General features: G+C 36.3%; 1 protein-coding gene across 1 annotated transcript; it reads right to left on the bottom strand.

Moving 5' to 3' along the window:
- Window positions 1-333: 333 nt before the first annotated feature.
- Window positions 334-26,938, bottom strand: HSPA4 (heat shock protein family A (Hsp70) member 4). The gene is made up of 19 exons (XM_058169355.1): window positions 26,466-26,938; window positions 22,669-22,726; window positions 19,633-19,773; window positions 18,961-19,083; window positions 16,558-16,657; window positions 15,380-15,513; window positions 12,246-12,490; window positions 10,748-10,824; window positions 9,052-9,203; window positions 7,677-7,783; window positions 7,361-7,494; window positions 5,957-6,138; window positions 5,270-5,362; window positions 4,831-4,983; window positions 4,298-4,423; window positions 3,496-3,603; window positions 2,722-2,841; window positions 2,463-2,624; window positions 334-1,587 (listed from the first exon to the last, which is right to left on the bottom strand). The coding sequence occupies exons 1-19, from the start codon at window positions 26,570-26,572 to the stop codon at window positions 1,381-1,383; spliced, it is 2,529 nt and encodes an 842-aa protein (XP_058025338.1). The 5' UTR covers window positions 26,573-26,938; the 3' UTR covers window positions 334-1,380.
- Window positions 26,939-27,710: the final 772 nt, after the last annotated feature.

Raw genomic sequence — 27,710 nt, 5'->3', positions numbered from 1 at the left:
TTTTGAATATTTTATAAACATAATTTCTGTCTAAGTTCAAAGAAGAAAAATAATACTATTGTACAAATATAGTAGTACTTTTATTTTTCTTCCTTGAAATTCTGGAACACTGACAGTGCTCTGAATTTTAAGTATGAATTAAGACCTAAGTTAAAAGCAAAAACATTTAAAATTAGTATATAACCCTCATGATTGTAAAACATGTCTTTCAAGTCCAATATATTTTCAATGACTTCTTAACAGTTGGTTTTAAAGAGATATAATTTATGTTACTTATTTCCTAATCTTAAAGAGCTTCATGTAGTTTTCTTATAATCAACGGTTTTAAAAAAATCCAATAGAATCCAGTGCATTTATTTCTTGTAATGTGTATGGAAGCTTTCATTTGATTTCAACACATACAAGTTAATGACAATTATCAATACTAGAAGAATAACACAGCCAAAATGTAAATGAACACAAGAGCAAACTGCCAGATTCCTTCTTTAGCTGGAAGATAAAACAATCATTTTCAAGTGTAGGAAAACAAATACTATCTTCTATGTTAGCTACTAATCAGAGTAATCCAGAGGCAGCTAGCAGTATACCCTCCTTTTTCCCCTACAACTAAGCTAGAGACAGAAATTTACACAGCATTTCTTATAGCTGGGGAGAAATTTATCATGAGGATACATATTGGATCTAATAGCATATTTTAGATAAATGCTATTCTTTATATCAGATAAACAATTTGATACAACACCTAGGACATAATGAATATTAATAGAGTGTGAACATGAACCGGGAAAAAACACTCCAGCTACTTCATTTCTTTACATTTAACCTGAATAAATCATCTGAGCCATGTTGCCTTATATCTCACATAACCATAAAATGGTACAATAAAAATGTATTAAACTTGCAGGTATAAAACATGCTATTATTGCTTCCATAATTCCAAAGGGATCACAATCTAATATCTTTATTATGCTCTTTTGTGTTAAAACCAGAGCTTTAAATACTTCTGGTAATTTTCCATGAACTAATGTTGCTTCAATCCACAATAGTAACTTAATTGCAGATTAAAAACAAACCACCAAACTGTTCTGGTTGCTCTTACACACTTAAATAATGGAATTCACAACATGAACAGGATTAAACTGAAAGAGCAGATGTGCAAATCTAAAAGCTATCAAGGATTTCTGGCATCAAATGGCAAAAGACTGAAGTTATCCAGCTGAAGATTTAACTAACTGAGAGTTTGTTTCTCCCTACCAACTAATCCCATCCAAAAATGTACTGTGAGAAAATAATAGTTCTCAATTGGCTCCCATTTATATTCAGATCATAAAGTAGACAACATAAAGCTTTATTATAGTATGTAATATAAAGAACTGGAATTCAATCAATATCCATTTCCGGAAGTTTCTTTTCTGTAGATGTTGGAGCTGTTGAATCTGTATGCTGTTCAGCAGTCTGAGAAGTCTTGGTGGCATCACCCTGGCCTTCTACGGGACCATTCTGTTCTGCTGGTTTTTGATCCTCTTTTGGCAGTTCCACTTTGGGTTTGGGTTTGGTAACAATAGGATTGCAGATGTTTATCAATTCCTGAAATGAAAGAGTTGGAAGCACTAAATGACAAATTATACCAAAGCTGCCTCCCAAAATGTATGAAAGTTAACATGCAATGGTCAATTATATTCTTAATTGGGCTAAATGTCAACAATGTAAATAAGATATTTAGTAATGCTGAAAGAATTTTCCTTGGCAACCAAAACATTTATCTAGGTTCCTATCCGTAAGTCTCTCACTGTCCGGTCAATTCAGAATTGGTTTTTTTTCTTTGTAGTAAGATCTTTTACACTATAAAACATCCCTTTGAAGTTCTTAAGAAGAAATAAAAAATATCTTCATGTGAAAGAGGGTAGAAATCTAAATTTAACTCTGCAGGTTTGTCAGAATAAATTTCCTTGACATCATAGTACTCACTATAATATTTGGCCTAACTGTTGCTCTATTTGTTGCCTAATCTATCCTTGGACTAGATCCAGAATCTTTGTAAAAATTTGATATAATTCCATTTTTCCATCTAATAATTGTACTCTTTTAATTTGCTACTAAAACCAAAGACGACCATTAAATGGTTTGGGAAGGCAACCACTATTTTTGTTAAAAAAATGTCCACTCTCTGCTTTGTCAAATCTATCAAAAGAAGTGGAATAATGTGAGCTCTGCTACTTTAAAGTATCAGAGCTAAAAGTATAAAAGTATCAAGCTTTAAAGTATCAAAGTATGTTACTTCCTGCTTCCTTTTTCCAAGATGTGTATAAAACACTTTTATTAATTCTTGGCTTAAAGGATTTAAATCAAATCATATTTGTTTGTTTTTTTTGCCAGCCTGAGATAATTTCATCTGTAAACTCTATAGAAAAAGTCTAAAACAAATCATACCACTAGTGCATTAAGTTTAAAAACTTATTTACTTTCGTTTTTGCTTCAATTTCCTTTGCTGTAATAACAGGATCCAAAGTAAGACTTCGCTTATGCTGAAGATTAAGCTTGTTGTTCATCCATTCCATTGCTTCATTTGTACTCTTCTCCACTTTCGCCACTTCAGCAGGGTCCAAGTGGTCATACTGCTCATCCTAGGGAGGGGGGGGACATTCTTACAATTTAGTGCTCAAAAAAGAATAGAGATTTTTGAAATTTATTTTGAAAGTTAAGAAAGATATAAAAAGACACCTTTTCTTTAAATGCATGAACAGCTTTCATATATTGTTGAACATGTTTTCCAAGCTCTTCAAACGCTTTTGGTCTTTCTTCAGATTCTTGAAATCGTGCCTGAATGGGCTGTCCCAAAGTCTGAATTAAGAGAAAAAATTATCAAGAAGTTAGTATCCTGTGAGATGAATGGTGCTCATATTAAAAACTGTTTTAAATTGCTGAAAGCATTTCAAAGTAAGCATGCTATAACTTGTAGCCCTTTAAAGTCTTGCGTATAGCCTCTAGCCTCTCTCCAAAAGACAATGCAACTGTAATGTGCCATAATTGAAGATAGTTACATAAACAAGACACTAATATTAAGTGCCCTCTAGAATTAATTGTGACAGAAAAAACAAACTAAACACATAATTTAAGTGAATCAAATCTAATTTTGCTCCTAGCCTCATCTGTTTTTGGACTGTGACTTCTAGCATACCTAAGACCAAAATTGAATAGCTTATTCCTAACGCATGAACCTGGATGGCATATTCAAATGTTTCCTAAGAATTGCATGTGAAATTCTTTTTACAGTAAGATGATTCACTAAAGTACTTAGTTTAAAAGTGTCCAAACACTACTTGTTAAAGAATCCTAACATCATTACATACGATCTTTTCATGAAAAAAAGAAACATTATAGCTATGTGCTATCAGGATCAAATGGATTAGTTTAATTTCATTGTTTCTTTTTGTTACTCAATAAATAAAAATCTTTATAGCCAGAGAAAATCTGGCAGTTTTCAGTCCCACTTACTTTCATTTCAACAAGTTTATCAATATAAACTTGCTTTGGTTGATCTTCACCCTCTTCATACAGCCAGTTCTCTGTGTCTTCCAACTTCAAAGTGAAGCTATTACGATCCTGGAAATAATTCAGATAAATTAAAAGTGTTATGCTTCAGTGAAGAACTGAATTCCCAGCTTCCTAATTTTGAAAATCAAATATGCTACCAGGTTATATAATGCACAGACAGTCCTCAATTAATGACCATAACAGGACCAGAACTTGATTGCTAAGTGGCATGGTCTTAAAGGGAAAAATCACATGACCATGCTGACTTACGACAACCGTTCCATCAGTGAGCATCAGTGGTGATCATATGACTGCGGAATGCTGGGACTACTGTACTGTAATTCTGCACCAGTTGCCAAAAGCCTGAATTGTGATCACATGATTGCAGGGATATTGTGATGGCTGCAACTTCAAGGAGTAAGTCTCCTCATTCAGCACCGTTGTAACTTCAAACAGTTACTGAAAAAATGGTCACTAAGCAAGGACTATTTGTATTGTAAATATTTGCGGAATTAAAAAGAGATCAGTGGGTCAAAGATATTGAGATTTGCAACTTAACAGAGTTAGAAAACAAATTTGTAAAAAGGATGTAGCAGCAAATTCCACAGAAGTTTACATTGCCGAAAAATGTGTTAAATTAAGTACTTCCCTGGAAATGCTTGAAAATTTAGTCAGTGAAGCTAGACCTTAGCAACACTGATATTGGATTATTCTGAGCAGATCTGTTCCTATTTTTCCTAGTTGCACATCATTAAATACCTACCTCATCACTAACAAATTTTTCATACACGCCACAGAGTTTGTCTCTCATTTCATAAACATACTCCTCTACTGCATTCTTGGCATCATTCCGCTCCTTCTCCAGTTTATCCTGCATGATCATTTTACCCTGCAGGAAATATAAAATGGTTACTGTGACTCTGTACAATTCAATTCTCTCACCTGAAGCATCCTCCATGGAAACAAGCTTGACTTCTGATAAATTCAGATCTCTATGCAGTGTTCTTGACAACTAGTTGGACACTGCCTTCTTCCAAAGGGTCTTTCAATTTTCCAATTTAGCCTGTGTCCTGGTATTCTTTGTTAGCATCTCATGCAAACACTGCTTACCTTCTGAGCCCAAACAAGTCAGCCCACTGTTATCACTTCTAAGGTAAGTAATAAATATTAACCACTGATAGTTCATCACACCTTCCTTTACTGCAGGATGACAGAGTGAGATTACAAGGCTACATTGCACCTTTTGTTTTCAATTCTGGCCGAAATCCCATGTTAAAGTGTTTTAAACTAACTTACCTCATTCTCAATAAACAAGTTCAACATATCCTTTCCTATCTGCCACACCAAATGATTCTCAATTGGAAGATCAATTGTCGTTGTCTTTACTTTAGCTTTCTTAGCTTGAGGGGGCTGGTCCGTTTTCTTTTCTTTTGATCCAGCCTGAGATGTCTGCATTAAAACAGTATTTTAAAATAGAATTCAGGACAGAAACATGTAACGGATTCTGGTTTTTAAGCTATTCAATTTCATGAACAACTCTGCCCTAAATTGTTCCATCAACTGAGATATATGCCTTTAAGAAACATGTACTGAAAAAAGTATCAAATTGTTTTACCAACAGGCTGTTTAATAATTTTATCTTAGCTCATCCTTAGAGCAGAAAAGCAATCTGCCATTTTCTTTCTATTATTCAACTAATTTTAGAGCGTGTTTTATTTTCAGACATAATTTTTACCTCCATTTCCTCAGACTCAGTCTTATTTTCAGCTTGTGTTTGCTGTTGTTGTTCTTCATTTTTCTGTTGCTCTTCCTGGTCTATTTGCATCTTCTGAAATTAGAAAGCAAGATGTTGGGTTACATGAAACTCCCAAGTTATTGAATATGAGAAACTGAAAGTCCTCTGAATTCAACACCCCATACCCACCCACTTGTAGTATTAATCACTGAAGGTATTGTTACAACACTGAATTTCAGATACCAAAAGGAACTCAACTGTCTGGATCCAATCCCATGCCATCACTTTATTTTTTAGAAGGAAAGCACATTATGATGATGATGTTATTTAAGGCAGATAACTGACAGTAGCTCACTTGCACAGATTGCTAAGCAATCCTTTGTTTTAATAACATATATGATACACTCCAGCTCTTATGTGTTTACTTTCATGAATCCAAGTTCTTTAACCACTTATTTAGAAGTAGACATTCTCCATACAAGTAGACACTGTTAATGGTTAGCAAAATCAATGCACCCTGTGGATGCGGTTTTTATATAATGTTGTAACGCTTAGGCTTAGATCTGCATAGTCCTGTATCTGAAAGTTTAATGTTAGAGGAAGCTGTTACCTTTACTTATTGTTAAATTAGCAAAGCAGCATTTGGCAAAAAACAAAACAAAACAAAACCCAAAAGCCATCCATTACCTCTTCATCTTTTGCATGTTGATCTGTTTCCATGGGCTCTTCATTTTCCTCTGATTTATGAACCTCCACAAGGGATGCACTTGAAACACTGAAAATGCCATGGATGTTTACTCTGACTTTAACTTTCACTTTGGAACTGGATCCATCCTTTTGGGGTATTACTTTCTGAACTAAAAATTGAGCTAAATGGAAAATATAAAATATTTTCACTGAAGTAAAAATTAAATTGGAATTGCTAACAGAAAATAGTTGAAATCTCTACTGCTTCCATTATTTTCCTTATTGTGTTTTAATAAATGCTGTACAAAATTCGCTAATTTAAAAGATCATGGAATTTTCAAAATACATAAAACCAAAGATACTGTATAGCAGCAAATATCTGATTTTACTTCATTGACCACATTATTTCAGTAAACGTTTATCCTGCATTTTCACTATTTAAAACAATCAAAATGATAATTTAAATTATTATAACCTGATTATTAATTAAACAGTGTATTGGTTAAAACAATTGCTAGACAGTATTTAATCATCATATCTTTAAATTCCTAAAAGAGATGTAAGCTAATTGTTTCAGTTTCTTGGAAGTACCACTCTGTCCAAAGGTAAACAGGTTCCTTCCTCAAGTATACATTCTTCTTTTGGGTCTCTAGCAGTTCTAGGTAACAGAAAGTAAGGAGGAGCAAATATACTGAATTTGAAGGGCTTCTATATCTGTCTAGGATATTTTTTTAATTCAATAGTTAAGTGCCAAGAAGGGTTCCTCAAATGAGAATAACATTTCCTCTGAAACAATCATTTCGCTACATATTCCACAGCTCAAGGATAGTTGCAGACAGACAGATCAAAGTTCCCAACTCCTTAATACTCTAGTGAATTATTTTAAATTATTATCTCAGGTTCCCTTGCATTAGGTAGAACGTGCCAGTTTACTGCTACCTGCACCGGTAAAATGCCCCTTGACACTCTACTATCTATTTTTTTTTTAATCTTGCCTCCATCTCTTCAATTTTGGTCTAGTTTTCTTTACCCCTCTCTATCCCTCTTGTCCTTTTTTCTGCCTTAATCATTTTTCACCCCCAGTTGCATCCTTCCTTCCCAGCCGTGCTATGAATATTTTATTTACTATTCTTTCTAGCTTATATAAAAGCATGTACTGCTACCTTTCTAACTTTGTCATGGACCAAGAAGGATTTATGATGGCCCCCAGCAATCTCACTCATAGCTGATAATACAATACAGTATTGCCTACAATCTTACAACCTAGGCTTTGTCTTACATTTTAGTATGGACGTTAACACTAACACAAGGTCAGTTATCACAAAATAACTGACAGATATGTTCCTAGATTTTGATATATATATTAAATACACAGAAATAAACAGTATATATTGTGCTACATACCTATTGCAGGATTTGGGTATGGCAATTCTTTAGGAGAACTGTAATAAGCTTCCAAAGTAAAGGGTTCCTTTCTGTAAAATGTAAGGACTTTGGAGAAAGGTGCAGCATGATTCTTTGGGAATACTTCACAATCACTATAAAAAGAATACATCCTTGTTCACTCAAATAAGCAGTTTTTGAGGCACAGAAAAGGCTTACACTACAAAAATTATGTCAATAGTTCAATTATATGAAAAACTGTTAATGTTATGTTTATGGAGTTTTATATGCATATTCATTATAACAGGATATACAAATCAGTTTTGTTAGGAGTTACCTTATCCCCTCTTCTGCCGGGGAGTTCCATTTTAAAGAAATGGGGTACGGCACCAAATCTGTGATAGAAAATTCTCTCACTTTAAAAGCTGGTGATAGAATAGCACACTGTAAGGGGGAAAAAAATTCTGTAGCATCAAATTATGTGTAACATCAAATCATGCATCATCATGTATTAACACCAAAAGGCTGATAGGTTTCAATTTCAAAAACTCTTGTTTATTCAATTAATGTATGGTCATAGGGTAAAACTTTGGATGTAAAGAGTACGAAAGTGCAATGCCTTATCATTCTGTCTGTCCATCTCTTTGCATTTGTCAGACTTCATCTCATCATCTCAATTTAATTTTTAATAATTAAAGTTATGAAAATATAATTCAGTTATAGATGGAAAAGTTTATTTCTTGGCTGCTTCGATTGGTTGCCAGGTGCTTGCAGAATCATGTACTTCCCTTTTGTTTTTTGCAGCCATTCAAAAAAAAATATGGCCATTTTCAATTGGAAACAGGTTTCAATTCCCCACTAAGCTTTTACTCAAGAAGCCAGCTTTGTATATCACAAGTTAAGTAATAATTAGACAAATAATTAGGGATGAACAAATTATCCACATTTGTTTACAAACATAAATATATGCTTATAGCGTTATGTGGCAAAGAGAAGGAAAGTGAAAGTGTCACTGAATTATTTTACGAAGTCATGAATCCCACTTTTATTTTAAAAAGATTAACAAATTTAACATATCACTAAAGTATCTTGAAAAAATAAAAGGCAATAAGTAATAAGTATAAGTCTAATCAGATACAGAAAAGTCTTGATTTACTAAGATTTATAAAGCCATCCTTCTCACAAACTATGAATCTCAGAAGTTCATTGTATAAATGAGTAAATAAACTACAAAACAAGCCTGCTCCAGAGCACTTTCTTAGCTTTAGACTGGAAGTGCTGCACATCCCTATTGCCAAATATGCTGCACATCCCTATTGCCAAATACTATCCAAACATCCACTGAAATTTTAGGGCACAATTTCTCTTTCTTCTGGACTTGATCACACATCTGAAAGGAAGACCTCAAAATGTGCTAGATATTTGGGTAGGAAGGGGCTGCAGAGGAGTGGAAAGGAGAAAAAATGTTACACTGTACACATCCTAGTTTGTGCAACTTCATTTTGGTTTTGGACTATATAAATTTGCATTTTAAAAAACTCATTTGACTACTGCTGGAGCAAAGTGCATTTTCTAACAAATACTCAACATTTTTTTCCAATTCAATCATAATATTTATTTCTAGCTTCTTTGAAACTAAAGGTGAACTGGTGTTTAATTAAAAAGTACATTTTTAGCAGAAAATTTTTTTTTCAGCATACCACCATTCTTACCTGTAATGCACAGCCTCGTGTGACAGCTTCATCCGCATTCAAAGTTGTACTGAGTTCTTTACCAAAAAACTTACTGATCCGCTCTTTCACAGCAGGTATTCTTGTAGTCCCTCCTACTATTTCAACTGCACAGATATCCTCTTTCTTTAATTCTGTGAAGAAAAAAATAGCCATTCTAAATCTAAATTCATTTGTATTTGTAGAATTCCACAGGTTTCAACATGTACTACAATGGCATTTTAAGCAATGCAAGCATCATTGGAACATCGGTCTGGGAATACACATATGCACACAACAAATTCAAAGTGAAAGAAATGTTTTTGAAGTGTTCCATTTGGATTTGAATGAGGAAAATATCTTATAATTTTTAATTGTATTTCTATCTACTTTCTCAAGTAGATTTTTCTCAAGTAGAAAAGGTTTTTTTTTTAAAAGTAATTGGACAATCATTTATCTGAAATGGTGTAGGGCTGTGATGGCAAACCTATGGCACGCATGCCAGAGGTGGCATTCAGAGCCCTCTGTGGGCATGCATACCGCCACCTGCTGCTCTTTTGGGTTCCGTCATACATGCGTGTCAGCCGGCTAGTCCAGCACACATGCACACCGGCCAGCTGCTCTCTTCGGGGTTCTTCACGCAAAGGCCAGCTGGCCGGCGCACATGCATCTGCCAGAACCTGGAAGACAGCAGCTGGCCGGTGTGCATGCGCACTGGACCATCTGCTCTCTTCTGTGTTCTGGCACTCAATGCCAAAAAGGTTAACCATCACTGATATAGGGTTTCCTGTCTGAGCAAGGGGTTGGAGTAGAAAACCTCCAAGGTCCCTTCCAATTCTGTTATTCTGTTAAGTCTTCTCTGTTGTAGCCTCAAAACTATGGAATATACTGCCCTCAAAGCAATCCTTGGGGCCTGTCTACCAGATGTTTAGGAGAGCGTTTTTCTTTTTAAATATGTCTTTGATCTTGATTGAATGATACTGAATATTCATATATCTTGAGGGCTGTTTACTGGGAAGGGGAATATTTGAGGGTTGGTATCATCTACACACAACCGGGCAACATAATACGTGAATAATAATGTGGCTAGTATTTTCTAGACATGAAAACATAATTAATCTTCCAGTCAAAGAACACAGTCCTTATAAGTAACAGTATTTTTTTCTACCAAAAGTCCAGACTATTTTATATTTAGCATTCTAATTATATGAAAAAAAGGTATTTGTAGTCTGGAATCAATATCATATCATATCATAAATATAATATAATATAATATAACGTAACATAATATACAATACAATACAATACATATAATGAATACAAACTTGAGAAGATACAATTGTGCTCTGATGGAGAATTGTGATATTTCCAAATATCTTTTGTTTGTTGGATTTCCATGCCATCTTTTGCTTGAAGCTTAGGGCAAACATTCTTAGTACTTTAATTTTATTCTCAACCTTGTGAAGTTATTGGACTGAGTGATAGAAAGTAATCGAAGTCACCCAAAGAACTTAATGTGATTGAGTGCTTGAATATGAACCTTCCTAATCTAACTTCTACATCATTGACTATTAGTGATGCTCATTTTATTTTATCCAGCAGTTACAAAATATAAATTGCTCTACTATACACTTTAGTGTTTCTTCAGTTATATTTATTAGTGCTGCACTGTACTCCAAAGAACAAAATGTATACTTACTAGCTTGATCTAAGACGCTACGAAGAGGTGGTTCTATTCTGGCCAAAAGATCATCACACATCTCTAAGAATTTACCTCTATGGGTGGAAATGGAAAATTATTTTTTATGAAAAAAAGCATAAAAATTAATGGCAGTCTCTTAAATAATCCCCCAAGTTGGCAATATTTACAAAGCAGCATTTAGTAGGTTATATTTAGATAATAAACCAAAACTCAGATAGTTCAATCTGCTGTATTCCTCAGCTCTATTTTGTTTAGGTACGATGCTTCTTTATTTCTTTATTTCATTCCCACAACCCATAAAAACAAATTTCTATAAAAGCATGTTACACAGAAATTGTTTCTTCATATTCAGAGATTAAGCATTCCTTTCTTTCTCATTCCAATTTACAGTAAAATTGTCACTTACGTTTCCAAGGTTATAGAGCACAAATCAAAGATTAAATAAATAGCAGATAGATAGATTAGATAGATAGATAGATAGATAGATAGATAGATAGATAGGTAGATAGATAGATAGATAGATAAACAGACACACACACAAATACGGAATTATGCTCATCAGTTTTGAATTAATGATTAAAACATTTTGTATTATAGTTTTGGATGTGCTATTGCAATAGTACAGCATTTGAAGACTAATTTATTTAAAGAAATATACATTTATAAATACAACTATTTTCATTGGGGTACATAACCTGCTTTCTCTGACTTATACAATCTTCCCCATCCACCACCTATGCCAGAGAGGACAAGCTAACCTGAACTTAATTAAACATTTATTATGTAATTATTTCTTATATATTTAATATTCTTCTCCTTTTTCCATGTTAAAGCTGTAATTTGGCAGCAAATTGGAAATTACATCTACACCTACACATCACTCCAAGATGACAGAAACAGCATTCCTAATTAATTCACATTATCAAAACCTCAGATCCAGCTCTGGGGAAAGAATTAAGAGATTAAAAAAACTGTACTAGAAATTATTATTAATTTTCCAAATTCTAACATATAAACTGTCCACAGGTAGTAAGTTATTTAACAAACACTTGTTCAACAATAGTTTGAATTTACAGCAATACTGAATAAGCAGTAGTTATGACCAATCCTTGTACTTATGACCGCCACACAATCATGATCTGTGACCTTCCCTGTTGGTTTTTGACAAGCAAAGTCAATGGGGAAGCTGGCAGAAAGTCACAAGAGGTGGTCAAGTGAGGTCCTTGCTTAACACATTCCTCACTTAGAAATGGCAACTGAAAACTGCTAGAACTGATGTGGCTAAGTGGCACAATTATGAGGGTTTTTTTCAACTAACAATTGTGTCACTTAACAATGGAGTTTCCAGTTGGCATTCTTAAGCAAAAACTACCCATACCATTTAACCAAACAATTAAAATGATATAAACAAGTGAGTGTGCTCGCATACTTAAAATGCTGATTTAAAAAAAAAGTTTTTAGAACTTCATTACTGAGGTGTATTAATCTGCAATACCTGTTCATAGTCCCAGAAACATCAATATCATTCATGAAGCATTCAATGTTCATGGGCAGGTCAGAAGCATTTGCACTCATCAGTTTCTTCAGCTTCTCACATTCCTGAGATAATCTTAACAGGGCCCGAATTTTGGACTTTATGTCTAGTTTGTATTTTTTCCCAAATTCTTCACAAAAATAATTTACTAATACTTCATCAAATTTCCTGCCACCAAGCATTGTGTCAAATGCTGTTGCAAGTACCTTCACAATAAAAAGAAAAAGTATATTATCTATTAAACAGATGGCAAGTTATTAATCAACCAATTAACTCATTCAGCAATAATGAATCCAGTTTAGGGTCATATAAAGTACTAAACTAACAAATTACAGCAGCCATGTAGTATACATGTTTAATCACTAACACACACTAACACACACTAACACACACACACACACATCCCAATCCTACTTAAACATCAATAGACACTTCCAAGCTGAAAGAAAAGTTACCAGAATGTAGAAAACATTATACCAGACTATGTATATTTAATGTCCTTAGCAACTGTCAATTACATAATTATTTATGCAGAGAGAATGCTTTTTCATAATATACTGAGCCACGCTAGTTATACTTAGCAAATTATTCAGAGGCATATGGCTGTAGTAGGGCTAAGCTACCTGGTACACTCAGAGCTTCCTGTATTATCTAAATGTAAATTAATGGCTATTGTACCATTAACACATTCCTCACTTAGAAATGGCAACTGAAAACTGCTAGAACTGATGTGGCTAAGTGGCACAATTATGAGGGCCATTAACCTGCCTGGACAGTGAAGTGAATTTACTCCAATTTCCTTTCCACTTACTACATTCTAATGAGCATACATAGCTTATTTAAATAAACCAACTGAGAAAAGGACTAGCCACCTCCATCCTGCACATGGATATTATGTGTTACTGTCAGCTCCTCCCAGTTTTTGTCACTTTGTCCATTCTTGTCACTTTTCCAGGGGGAATAAACAGTCACAGTCAATGTTGAATCTATTAGCTAAACTTCTAATTTGTTGTATCCCTTTGTGTCATATTGTTCATATTGTGTCATATTGTTCATGAAATGAAACATTCATTAAATGAAATGTTGCTTTGACTCTTTACTGGATCCCTGAAATGGGGCCACATATTTAGTAGTTGGAAAAGAAGTGTGAATGTTATATTGTTCATGGTGTATATGTGACAATGTTGGGAGACCGTTTTTGATGTGCTAATTTTCAAGTTTTGCAGTAAAGACACTGTACTGTGTAGTAGTTGTCCTTTCTGCCATATCTATTTTCACTTCTGATCAATCTTTCACATCAAGATAAATTTAACTGCAAGTGTGATTCAATGGTAAATAATTTCAGGATGTTTGCCTACGTATAGATCATATTTTGAATCTATTCTTTTCAAAAACATAATTTGTTTTGTAATGTTGATATTGCAAATGAAACCCACTCTTTCAATTCACCATCTGGGAATCTATGTTCCAGATGGGGACATACTCATTCAACAAACCATAAAACAGCGCTATTATTTATTTCAGTTCCAATACAGGCAATCAATGCTTGTTTTCATTCAGGGTTAAAGTGAGCAATACAGGTAGTCCTCGACTTACAACCACAATTGAGCCCCAAATTTCTGTTGCTGGGTGAGATGGTTGTTAAGTGAATTTTGCCCCATTTTACTACCTTTTTTGCCCCAGTTGTGAATTTGTCTTCCCCATTGATTTGCTTGTCAGAAGACTGCAAAAGGTGATCACATGATTCCAACACACTGCAACCATCGTAACTATGAATCAGTTGCTCAGCAATTGAATGTTAATCATGTGATCATGGGAATGATGCAACAGTTGTTAAGTATGAAAAATGGTCATAAATTACTTTTTCAATACCACAGTAACTTTAAACGGTCATTAAATGAACTGTTATAAGTCGAGGAATACATGTATATCAAATAAACAGCTGTGAGAAAACAATCTATAAGGCACCACACAATAACATTTATGTACCTGGCAACCTGCCCAAAATATAGCACACAAAAAACACAGGGACAATTACATTATCAAACAACCTGTGCACTTAATTTCCTTATAGAAAGAAATCAAAAACAACAACTAGTCAGGCAATATTGTATATATAACTGGTTCTCTCACACATGTCTGGCAGAGACAGAATGTGCACTTCCTGTTCAATATGTTTTATATCAGCCTAGGAGCCTTTTCTTTACTGTAATTGGATTAAAACAGAAAGATTTCAAATATTTTTTCAAATCTCTATTGTTTTAAAAAGTTTTTAGTATTTTAATTATATATTTAAATTACTGTATAAGCTGTCGAGAGTCATTGATTGAGACAGGCAACTATAGAAATTAATTGAATGAATGAATGAATCAATTTATCAATCTAGGAATATTTGACATAATATGAACACTAAAGGATATAATAAATCTAACTATTACCTCCTCTGCTACTTGACCCTCTCATAGTCACACATAAAGCAAACACTGCAGTTTAGTTCATTATATTGCTTTTTATAAGGAGGCAGTTTCCAGTTGATATATTACATTAAGTCATGGTTTGCTGAATTACTAATACTATACTGAATAATGTAAAACATTCAGCCATAAACACAAAAATATTTAATGTGCCATAACATTAAACTGCTATGCCATAACAACACAAGCCACATTGTAAATTAGGGCAGTGGTTTACTGCAATGTCCAAACCCTGTTACTGTAATGTTTCTACTACAACTTTCTTTTAAATAAAACAATCTACAAGAAAGATAATACCATTAGCTTTATATCTCAAAGGTGCTTTTTCAAAAGGCAACTGGACTGGGTTTTTTTTCTTCTTTGAGGGAGACATTTCACTTCTTATCCAAGAAGCTTCATCAGTTCTGGCAGGATGGTGCGAATGATGGAACTAATTCCATCTGAGAGGATTTGGGAGGTAGTGGTGGAAGGATAGTATTTCTTTGCAGTCATCTGGTTAACTTTATTTTTTAATTGCTAGTTTTATTTGTCAAATGTATCAACACTTCCACATTTTTCAGCCATAATACTTAAAATGGTAGCAATAACATCATAGTTAACATGAATAGACTTTATACTTGCCTTCAATTTCCCCTTGTTGAATGCACATACAGATACTTGATAAGCTGAATGTCCTATATCAACAAATACCACATTTCTTGGTTTTTCTTCTAATGCAGGCAGGTCTTGTTTATAGATCCCATAGGCCAGAGCAACTAGATAGAAACAGAAATTTCACGATACTCTATTTAAGAATTCTTTTAATTTTTAGCTAAAAATTAGAACATTAAAAACATTTAAAACGTTTAGTGCACAATTGCAATCATCCACCAGAAAACAAATATTCTTAATATGGATTAAGGTCTATATGATAAATTACATTTTTATTATAGATAGAATTTTCATAACACTCTCAGTAAATCTCAAACTTTCTAATGAAAATAAACAGTGTACAAACTAAGTATATATAAAGAGAACATTTCTAGAAACACTGAAGCCATATAGAAAAGCCATTTTCCCTTTTCAGGATTTAAGTCCAGAATACTTTAGCTGAAATCCAATTTTAATAATTTCCACAAATTATTTACTAAAATGCTGTATCTCTAAAGCGGCTTCCTGTAAAAAAAAAACCTAAACCTCAAAACAGTTTATAATAATGGTTCTTTTCCCTCATCTTCTTCAATCTTTCCACTGTCCAAAATATACTGTATTTTAAAAATTTCTGAGGATGTAGAGAGGCCATGTCCTATCTCAATTACAACAAAAAAGTCATTCCATTGGAGAAAAAGGGAAACTTACCCTGTTTCCCTCAAAATAAGACATTCCCTGATAATGAGCCCAATTGGGCTTTGAGCACATGGCAATAAGGGGAAGTGCTTATTTCAGGGTTCAAAAAAATATAAGACAGGGTCTTATTTTTGGGGAAACACGATAGCAAGAAAACTTTTTTTAAATTTGTAGATTAATTTGCTTGAAAACACTAAAAAGAGAAAATATTTCAGAAATGTTTTGTTGTTCTTCCAAATTTATTTTGTGAATTTTTGTGCTTTCACATTTAAAAGTAATCAAAATATGAAAAAAATTACTCTACTTATGTACAAATCTGAATGACTGTAACATAAAAAAAAGTTTAGTGAATGGAAATAAACCATGATTTCTCCTTTATTCAATGTAATAAAATTAAGACTAAACAACAAAACTTAAACTTGGGTGCAAGACTTGCAAATATATACAGTATTCTTTTGCAGTTATCTACCTACCTGCGGTAGTTTCATTCATTAACTTCAAGCAATTTAATCCAGCAATCTGTGTAGCATCCATGAGAGATCTCCGCTCTGCATCTGTATAAAAGCAAGGAACCTGCAAGACATTTAAAAACTGATTTTTTAAAAAAATATTTTCAAATAAAAGGTTTTTAATAATTGGATTTTTATCCAAATTTCTTATATTTTACCAAGTCATACATGGGATACGGAAGTAAAAGTTAAATGACTTGGCTAGTAACATTGTTAACAGCTAATAGTTAACAAATAAACATATTGTTTAGTACAAGACACTAATACAAGAACTGCAAAATAATCTATGTTAAAATAGAAAATCTTACTGAACAGAATACTTAAGTTAGCAACAAAAAAGAAAGATGGGCACATAGAAAAAAACAAAAAAGAAAGAAAGGCACAAAGATGGCACTACCTTGCCAGGCTAGAAAAGAGCCTGAAGTTTGTCATACCTACCATTACTTGGGTAGATAAAAATAAGGTAGTCCAAGATCCCAAGTAAATAATTTTGTTTCAAATGATCCTCAGCAGGGGTGAAATCTAAAAATTTTTGCTACCTGTTCTGTGGGTGTGGCTTGGTGGGTGGGTGTGTCCTGTGACTGAGTGGGCGTGGCCAACTCAATGTCACTCACAGCCATGCCCATTCAGTCACAACCCCCCCACCAAGCCACGCCCACAGAACCAGTAGGGAAAAAAAATTAATTTCTATGCTGTCTTTTCCCTTTCCCTCGCCACCTGTTCTCCCTTCACCTAGGCCCCGGAGCCGCCACCTGCCTCAACAGGGTCGGGGAATGCACCATTCCCCAACTCCGGCCTTTCTCTGGAGCTGCTGCCCACTCACCGCCTGTTCGCCCTTCGCCTTTGGTCAAGGGCCGGAGCCCAGGGACGCCCCATTCCCTGAGGCCCCGGAGTCGCCCCCTGCTCGCCGCCTCCTCAACCGGGTTGGGGAATGCACCATTCCCTGACACCAGCCTTGTCCCGGAGCCGCTGCCCGCTCTTCCTTCATCACGCGGCATATACTTACTTTCCTCCAGTGGCTGGCTGCCAGGAAAGGCAAGCGTCCAAAAATTACCAGAGTTGCTCTCCTTGAATATGCCGCCTTATTCTATGTGCCGGCTGCACAAGCACACACCCAACCTGCTGCTGATAAATAAATGAAATAAACGGTGCGCTTGCGCAGCCAGTGCATGGAACAAGCAGCAATGGTGGCGGCATATTCAAGGAGAGGGACTCCAATAACTTTTGGACGCTTGCCTTTCCTGGCAGCCAGCCGCAGGAAGAAAGTAAGTATACGCTGCGTGGTGAAGGAAGAGCGGGCAGCGGCTCCGGAACAAGGCTGGTGTCGGGGAATGGTGCATTCCCCGACCCGGTTGAGGCAGGCGGGGAGCAGGGGGTGGCTCTGGGGTCTCAGGGGAATGAGGTATCCCTGGTCCCTGACCAAAGGCGAAGGGGGAACAGGCGGCAAACGGGTAGCAAGTGGGCAAAGGAAGAGCGGGCGACGGCTCCGGGGAAAGGCTGGAATCGGGGAATGGTGCATTCCCTGACCCGGTTGGGGCAGGCGGCGGCTCCGGGGCCTTGGGGAATGGGCCCCAGCCCCTGACCTAAGGGTGAGCAGGTGGCGAGCTGCATTCCCGGCATTCCGGTATCCAGCTTGCGAAGGCTGGACTGCGGGCCGTGGAGTGGTTCGGGCGCGTGGCCAGCCAGCGATTGCTACCGGATCGGCGAACCAGAACCAATATCCGCTACCTACTCGTCCGATCCGGTCCGATCCGGTAGCATTTCACCCCTGATCCTCAGGTTATGATTACTCATTTAGTGATTGTTCAAACTTGCAATAGCACTAAACATGGGGGATTTAGGACCAGTCTTCAGAATTCTGGCCATTGTAACTAGCTGTTATACCCTGCAAGCTTCCCACAAGCAAAGTCAATGGGTATGTTAGCAGGAAGTTACAATTTACAATCAGGTAAGAGCCTCATTTAACAACCCACATGGCCCTTGCTTAATGATAGCGACCAGGCTAGAATTGCCTTTGTAATCAGAAGATACTTGCATATTGTGGTGACTAAATATTAAGCTTCCAAAGAAAAATATTTTTGACTAAGACCCTAATATTCATAAGTTTTATAGAAACCTGTGACACACACACAATATTTACAAACCAAAATATCAATCTTCAATCATTTGACTAACCACATTTACAATTCCTTTAGTTATCTGTAAATAAAGAATATCAGCCACCCCGTATAGCCTGAGAGCCTTAATGATAAACCATCATTAAGAAAGCTAGGCAACAAGCTGTAATCAATTTCATTCATTTTAATTCATAACCTTTAGAAAAATTAAACTTAGAAAGTATCACAAAGATACAGATTTATTACTTACAGATACAACACAGTCAACTACAGGTTTTTTAAGAGCATTCTCTGCAGTTTCTTTTAGTTTAGTGAGCAGCATTCCTGTAATCTGCTCAACTGTGAAGTTTCGCTCTTCTTCCATATATTTAACCTTAGTTAGAAACAAAATGATATTTTAATTTGTAATTTTCCCGAGTAATTTTCTCCACTAAATCTTTAATAACATGTTTAAAGTTTAAATATATTTCTCCCTTTGTTTCACAAATAAGCACAAAAGAGCAATCAACAGTATGCTTTATTTTTCATATTTTTAAGAGAAAAAATTCTGGTCATACTTACTTTATCTCAAAGAATGTATCTCAGTCAACCGCAAAAGATAACTTTACTGGGAACAGCTTGTATCCCATATTGTTTAACTTTAATATTAATAAACAACATCTCCCTATCTCATGTCCTTGGGAAGGACTTGATAAGTAGACAGAAATCCAGTCTAAACATCTGGCTGACTGTCTGACCAACAATGATTTATAAGCCACACAACTCCCATCACTTTAAGGAAACTGTAGCAGTTGAATTCTTAAGATCTGAATAATATCTGTATTTCTCTGCTTTTATTTTTCTTCTTCTTCATGTCAAATAGCCAAACAGTATTCTAATTTTGTAAGCAAGCATTAATATGTGCACATATTCAAGGTCATACCTTAATGCCAACTGAATGAGAAGGCAGCTGGACAAGCTCATAAGCAAGTTTAGCTCTTTCATCCTGAACAAAGGGATCCGAAAATGCACGACCATGAAATCTTTTAAAACCTTGCACTGTATTCTTTGCATTTGAAATTATCTAGAAGAGAACAGAATTTAGCCTCATGTAACAAAACATTAATACTTTTGCAGTAAGCTGTAGGAACACTTTGAGGAGAAAGTACACTTTTATAGAATTTCATAATTTTTTGTCTTGGTATAGAAACTTACACATTTTTCTTATAAGGTATCAAACTATGCTACACAATACCGTGTTTCCCTCAAAATAAGACCCCTGAAAAAACGACTAGGGCTTCTTTTCAGGTGGGTCTAATTATTGACTCAGCTCATCGCAGCAGCACCAACAGCCCCGCCCAGCAGAAGCCCACTGCCAGCCCATTTCTTCTGTGGCCGCTTGCCATCGCTTACACGCATCGCTCCCCGCCTCCATTTTGCCATCAGACCCTTCTGGAAAGACCTCTGCAGCTGAGAAACGGGCTCCGGATTGACATGCATGGCGCCTCCTGGCTTCCATTTCACCTTCAGATGCCTTCCGAAAAGCCCTCTGCAGCCAATAATAGACCACCCCCATCCCTACCCTAGATTAATTTTTAATCGCCCCATCCCCTGCACCCTGGGATGGGCATGGTCTTATTTAGGGCTAATTTTGGGGGCAGGGCTTAATTTGAGTGCATGCGTTCAAAAATATCATAGCACTTCTTTTTGGGATGGATCTTATTTTAAGGGAAACACAGTACAAATCAGAAAAACTGTAAGTAATTGAACATATATCAGAAATAGCATATACAAAATAATACTTCCATATTTTATATTGGGGATTTGCACTTCAGGAACTTTACCCAACCAATTACAAGTAGTCCTAGATTTACAACTCATTGAGACCAGAATTTTCAGAGCTAAGCAAGGCAGTTTTTGCCACGGTTGTTAAGTGAATCATAAGTGTATCTGGCTTCCCCCATTTACTTTGTCAGAAGCCAGCTAGGGAGGTTGCAAATGGCAATCACATGACTTCAGGATGCTGCAACCATTGTAAAAATATGCCTGTTGCTAAGCACCTGAATTTTGATCACATGATCACTGGGCTATTGTGATGGTTGTAAGCATGAGGATTGGTCACAAGTCACATATTTTCAGTGCCATTATAAATTTGAATGGCCACTAAACAAATGGTTTTAAGCCAAGGACTACCCATATGTGCAAATGAGGTTAGAAGAAATTCAGTCACCCAAATTGTGCAAGAGTTTATTGCACAAGAAAATTAAGTAATAGAATTCCCTTCAACAATCCCAGCTCCATCTGAAAGTGGCACCCCAATTTTCTTGCTGTATCTAATTCACTAACTCAACTACAAGCAAATTTTTCAATGCATTTCTTTCTGGTATAGGAGTGATGCAACCTTAATTAAATAAAAACTAGTGATGGTATCAAATATTTCTTTCGTTAAGTCTTAGTAAAGCAAATACAGTCAACATACTGTCAAGTCAGAATTTAAGGTGGAAGGATATTGTGGATAAGTAAGATTATGACACAGAAGAAAGATCTTTATCTAGAAGATAAAAATTAATTACAATTTCCTTTATATTTTAAGGCCATATAAAGATTAATCCATTTTTGTTATGTCCTATTTGTTAGCAAACACCTGATATGAGCAATGCAAGTCAAGCCTCTCATAAATCAGAGATTATAATGCAAGGGGCCTCTGTGGCTCAGGCTGCTAATGCAGTCTGTTATTAACAGCAGCTGCCTGCAATTATTGCAGGTTCTAGTCCCACCAGGCCCAAGGTTGACTCAGCCTTCCATCCTTTATAAGGTAGGTAAAATGAGGACCCAGAGTGTTGGGGGCAATAAGTTGACTTTGTATATAAATATACAAATAGAATGAAGACTATTGCTAACATAGTGTAAGCCGCCCTGAATCTTCGGAGAAGGGCGGGATATAAATGTAAATAAATAAATAAAATAAATAAATAAGCCATGTCATTATTTCCATTTTAAAATATAACATCGCTGTGTTAACAATTTGCACTTTTTCTATTTTAACATATAAATTGAGTTAACATTTGACTGCTCCAAGCATCTACAAGGCGTCCAATATATCTGTGTATAGTATCTATATGAAAACACAAAGATTTCCTCAAATTGAGCTCAGCTCCTAGAACCTGGTATCCTTACCATTTTCTTGGCACTTTTATAAAGATTATTTCTTACTACCTTTGGGGGGAATAGTTTATTTATTTTCCACTCTAGTTTACATCCTTGGAATTTCCATGAAGTCTGCTTAAATACTCACTGCAGCTGACTCTATTCAACCATAATTGGCCAAAGCACAATACTCTTATAATAGTGTTCAAATATTAAAGCAAAAGATAGTTATAATTCATAATCATAGGTAAATCATGCCACTTCTAAACTTATGCAAGAACTATAAAATAAACATATCATAATAAGAGGGGTATTACAACCCCCTTGTAATTTCATGTTGGAACAATTCAGCTCTGGATTTTCTCTTCATAGAATGGGCCAATAGAAATTTTACAGGTGTGGTTTGTATATTTCTGGAAGTCTTTGATTGAGAATCAGGAATGGAATTTGGGGGTGGAGGTGGGGAGTGTTGGCCTTATTTTAGCGACTAAATCCCTCGTTAAATTCAATTGCTGAGAAAAATGAAACCACCAGATCAGGAAAGAAATGTACAAAGAGAGATTGTATTGGCGTTAGTTTACTGCAATATAAAAATTTCCCATTTGGATTCCAGAATACACTTCAAATTATTCACCAAGTTAGGATATTTTTTATAGAATAAGCAAACATAGTATAGAAAACATAAATGTTTCAAGAAGTCAAATTCACTAAGTCTGAATAAGAAATATTTAACACAACTGTTTTAACACACACAAAAAATTGATATGACTCAATGTTGTCTTATTTTTCTAGTAATTATGTAATTATTAAAAAATTAACATAAAAGCCTTACCTGGCTCTTGGCTGCAGCTCCAATTGAACGGTTCTTGGGTCCAAATGATATACATGACCTAACATAAAATAAAAATGTAGTTTTAAAAGTTAGATCACAATACTTCAGTTTCAATATAGGTTTCAAAAATAAAACAATGAGTAATAATGATGTGCACTCAATGAATTTATTAACAAAGGTCATTTTTTTTAATTATAAAAAATTTCCTAATAGGTTTGTGTCATCTTGTTGGGAAAATAGGAGGAAAGGAATATTGTGTATTTTTCCTGCTTTGAGTTACTGTATTTATAAAATACGAAAGGTGAGATATAAATCTAATAAATAAATAAATCTTGGTGAATTAAAATTGCTTCTATGGAACACAAATCATTTTTAGTTATCCATTCAACACAGTCCACCTAATTTTCTCCAAAAAGTTAGCTTTTTTGATGGATGAACTTTTTATAGATAAATTTATAGGCAAATGATTTTAGGATTATTATTCATCATGTTACTTGGATTTAAGATTTAACAGGAATTAGTTAAATCTTTCCCAAGTGTCTCTTATTTTTAAGAAACAGATTTTCAAGGGAGCCTGAAGAGACAACACATATAATATTTTATCTTCTCAGAGTCATCTTCGGAGTCCCCATAACCAAGAGATAGGCAGCACATAAAATTTGATGATAATAATCCTTAGGACAGACTTGATAGATGGACAAAAATGCCAGATCCAGTCTAAACATTTATTTATTTTATTCGATTTTTAGTTGACTATGCAACACAATAATATCAATAGTTAGAAAACCCCTGTGTCTGATTAAGAGAATTTATTCTTTAGCATGTATTTCATCTCACAGAAGATGTTATGGAATTCACTCAAAAACTGAAAACCACAAGTATGCTCCATGAAAAATGTGGTGCACTGAAAAAGGTGCCTGTTTTATTGCTGCACTCAATACTTATAAATTATACAGATAGAATAATATACAGTACAGAATAACTTTTTTTAAAGCAGTTTTTAAAATTCACATTGCCTAACACTGAAAAATAATGTATTTATCTTGCCTTTATAAGTAACTCAACATGATACTATTTTCCCCAGAACAACAACTGTGTGAGGTGGGCTGAAAGAGAATGACTGACCCAAAGTCACCCAGCTAGCTTTCATGCCTAAAGAGGGACTAGAATTTAGTCTCCTGGTTTGTAACCACTACACCAAATGGCTTACATATGGCTTACATCATATATTCTCAGCAATATATTCTATAGTATCAAATTTTAAATGTCTTCTTTCCAAACCTGCTAATACCAGCCAAGAATCCAAACAATTACTAATACAATGTGTCTTTTAACAAAACTTATGGTACAAGACCATTGAAACAGATGAACATATCTGAACATATTCAAAGAATCAAGAAACATAAAACTAAACTTCTTCACTTTCAGAGATATAATTAATTTTTCTTAGGAAAAACAAACAAGTTTGCAATATAATTGGTCTAAGAAATGACCAAGTTCAGTTTATAAAAAATACATACTGAACAGTAAGGAAGAGAAAGATGCACGGATCAAAATAAGTATATAAAGGATGAAGGACATGCAAATAACCAATTTCGTTGTATACATGATGTACAATGACAATAAAGGCTATGCTATGTGCATGTAATAGATTAAACTGAGAAAAAATATCAGAAATGTAAATACTGCGCAGCTATAACAGGCAATTTATTTACAAAATGGAATATATATGAAAACTATGTAAAAACAGAATTTAAAATAAATCCAGAATGCAATATAACGTTTTCTAAAATTTTACAATGATCCTATTTCCAAGGTTTATAAAATATAAAATTTCCCACACCAAAATACTAGATCAGAGTTCTCTAATGTGGAGTTTAAAAAAGGGTTTCTAGCATCTTTAAGGAAAGTGGAAGCAGCATCAGATGATAAGCCAACTACGTGGATAGAGTACACTATGGCTGGTTCTATTAACCTGTCTGAATTAATTTTCTTGATGTAATCAAAGCTTTTATGGCAGAATTCTGGCTTTCAGTATGTTGCTACACTACAATTTATATCACCCCAACTGGGCACCCTGGTTGGGCTGATTAAGAATTAGGGGAACTAAAGTTTCCCCACTACTACATTGAGGGATATACTTAAGACAGTAGTGAAACTGATTTCAGAAACACTTTACAAATTTCTCACTGAATTGTTTACCATCTGACAAATCACAGTAAACTAAATTTATTTCTCTGAAGACAAATGGCCTCTTCCCAAGAAAGCAGATTTGCAAGAGGTAATTTAAGTAAAATAATGGAATCCAACCTCATGTTCAGTGTAGAAACATATCCAGTAAAGGAAAAGCCCATCACCTCTCCTTATTGATTCTGTCAACTACTCCTTTGTAAACTTAAAAATAACATTCAATCACCATCTTTTTTCTTGTAACAGTAATACAATTATGCTTTGTCTGTCACAGCCTTTTTTTGTATAGCACTCTTTCCAATACATGAAAATGGCTCTCACATCCCTCCTCAACCTTCTCTTCAAAAGTAAAGATACCAAGCTCCCAGTCTCTGATTATCTTTGATGAACTTCGTTGGATCTCTTCCAATTTACATTCTTCATTTAAATAAAATTAAGTAGAATGGAGTTTTTCATTTCAATAGGAAATATTAAAAATAGTGGAAGGGAAAGAGTAGCATTGGAAAGAAAATACTTAAGTGCAACAACTATTGGCAGATCCAAGCATACCAAAATTGTAAATTAGAATTGTATACAGATAATATCAAAGTACAATGAAAGTTTGGAGGGAAAGAGACATTTTGATGATGCTAGTATTAAACAATGAATACATTTTACAATATTACTGCAAATCACCCACTGATGAGCCAAAGTCCAGTCCTATCCTCACCATATTTCTTCATTAGGGTATATGCATTGCTGTGTTGCACTGCACATATTTTACAAGTTGACTTTACTTTACCTCTACAGGACATTATCTTTAAAATATTATGTAGGATCTTTCTAGAACAGCACGGAAGTGGCAAACTGATAACGTCCTCCTGAAATTCCCTTCAGACTAGATGAAACCTACACCCCCGCCCCGAAGGACGCCTATTTTCAATTATGTGAACAATACCGCCGCCTCTGCCCAACCGAGCAAAAAAAAAAATAAAAAAAATACAAACTTAACAGTCATATTGGTTTATATAAACTGTAAAAGCTCCTGAGGTGGATTAGCTTTTTTTTTCTCAACACTTTCACTGTCGGTTAGGATGATCTTTCAAATCGTAGCGCCGATCCCTCGAGGCATGCCGCAGTTCAAAGGAAGGCAGCTTCAGAAACACTGAAACCGGGTTATTTTCCCCTTCCTCTGCCTAAGCAGTCAGCTCCTCCACTGGCCGGTGCCGAACCCATTCCCCTTCCCTTTTTCCAGGGACACCTCCATGTGAGGCGGAGAGGAGAGAGCAGGAGGAAGGGGGAGAAAGTATTCCTCCTAGGCGCAGCAGCACCTCGCATTACTCACGAATTAAGGGCGCCCCTTTTTTTTCTCCGTTCCCTTTGCTTTGAAAACCCAAAGGTGTGGCCGCTCCGGGTGATAATCACCTCTTACCTCTTTCCAATTCTAGCGAGAAGGTAGAGCTTAAGGGAGGATGGCGGCGTTTTCTAGGCCACCGGCGCTCGGGGGAGAAGGGGGGGGGGTGACCGTACCTCTGACAAGTTTGCGGCGTTTCCCCCGCCACCCCTCCATATCCCGGAGTTTTCGCCTTAAATGTGATCCCCGGCTTCCCGCCGGAGGAGTTACTCACGGGGTGCAGCGGTCGCTGTACTCGTTGGCGATCGTTTCGATGCCCCCCGCGCGGGCCACGGCCACATAGCAGCTCTGGAAGCCCAGATCGATTCCCAGCACGGACATGGTGCCTTCGGGGACGAGGGAGAGAAATGCCGGAGAGAGGCCCGAGAGGCCTACTTCAAAAAAGATCGTACGGGGCCGGCTGGCCGGGCAGACGAAGAAACTAGAGCCGAGCGGAGGAGAGGAACCCTGAGCGGCCGCCGCCTGAGGGGGAGGAAACCAGTTCACCGCGGCGGGAGGCTCTTGCAGTTCACCCGGAGCGGCCGCTCCGACTGTTTAAATGGGCTGCCGCAGCACGCGACTCCGACTGCCTCCTTGCGCTGCTGGGGCGGGGGGAAAGGGACAGGCGAAGCGGCAGCGCAGAGAAATCTCGAAGAATCCTGACCCGTCTAAAGGGAGTGGGGGCAAAAAGCGGGAGATTCTCTCGCGAGATTTCGAGCCGCGATGCGGGCCGCCCCCTCCCTTTAACTCTGACGAGCGCGCGCGCACGAATCTTCTTCAATCTCGCTACGGTATCCTCGCGCCTGGTTGCCGACGAGGAAATGAAGACGGCGAAGCGGGATGGGAGATTTTGCACCCAAGAAGGGCTCCAAAGCGCATGCTCGGATCATTGCAATTTCAGAGCTCGGGCTTTTTCACCGCTTTCTCCCGATGCAAGCCAAGAACGTGCCCGGGCAACTTTTCTGCCGTGCCCTCATGACATTGTTTTGATCTCGTCTCCAAAAACATGTACTGTATGAAGCAGGCAACAACCCGCAGCAGTTTAGGCTTTTGTACAATTTGACACACTCCGTCAACCTCGGTATTAAGAGTCAGGTAAAACCTCCCCCCCCACCCCCGTCCCAAGACGGGATCATCCCTGCCCTATTCACTTTAGGCTGGGGCAGGCGTATCCCCACCTTTCGTATCTGTCAGTCTTGTTTTCCAGGGCCCTTCTGCTTTTGACAACAGGAGAATCTCCTTCAAACCTGTCCTGGCTGCATCTTCCAAGTTCGGAGACCTGAAACAGCAGAGTGGCCAATGACTCCGTACTGAAACAGGAGACGACCGTTTCTTTCTTTGCTGCTGCTTCATGATGCAACTTACCTAGCTACTGTCGGTTGTTGTGCACACTTTTTGAAAGTGGATGAATGAAGTTAAACTAGTGTCAAAAAGGAATCTCATAGTTTTGTTACAAGAGTTCTGTATAGGTGTGTTCTTT

Source organism: Ahaetulla prasina, chromosome 2 (assembly GCF_028640845.1).
Source record: "Ahaetulla prasina isolate Xishuangbanna chromosome 2, ASM2864084v1, whole genome shotgun sequence".
In the NCBI taxonomy this organism is placed as follows: Eukaryota; Metazoa; Chordata; class Lepidosauria; order Squamata; family Colubridae; genus Ahaetulla; species Ahaetulla prasina.
The sequence above is the reverse complement of the archived record's forward strand: the minus strand, read 5'-3'. Positions and strand labels throughout refer to the sequence as shown.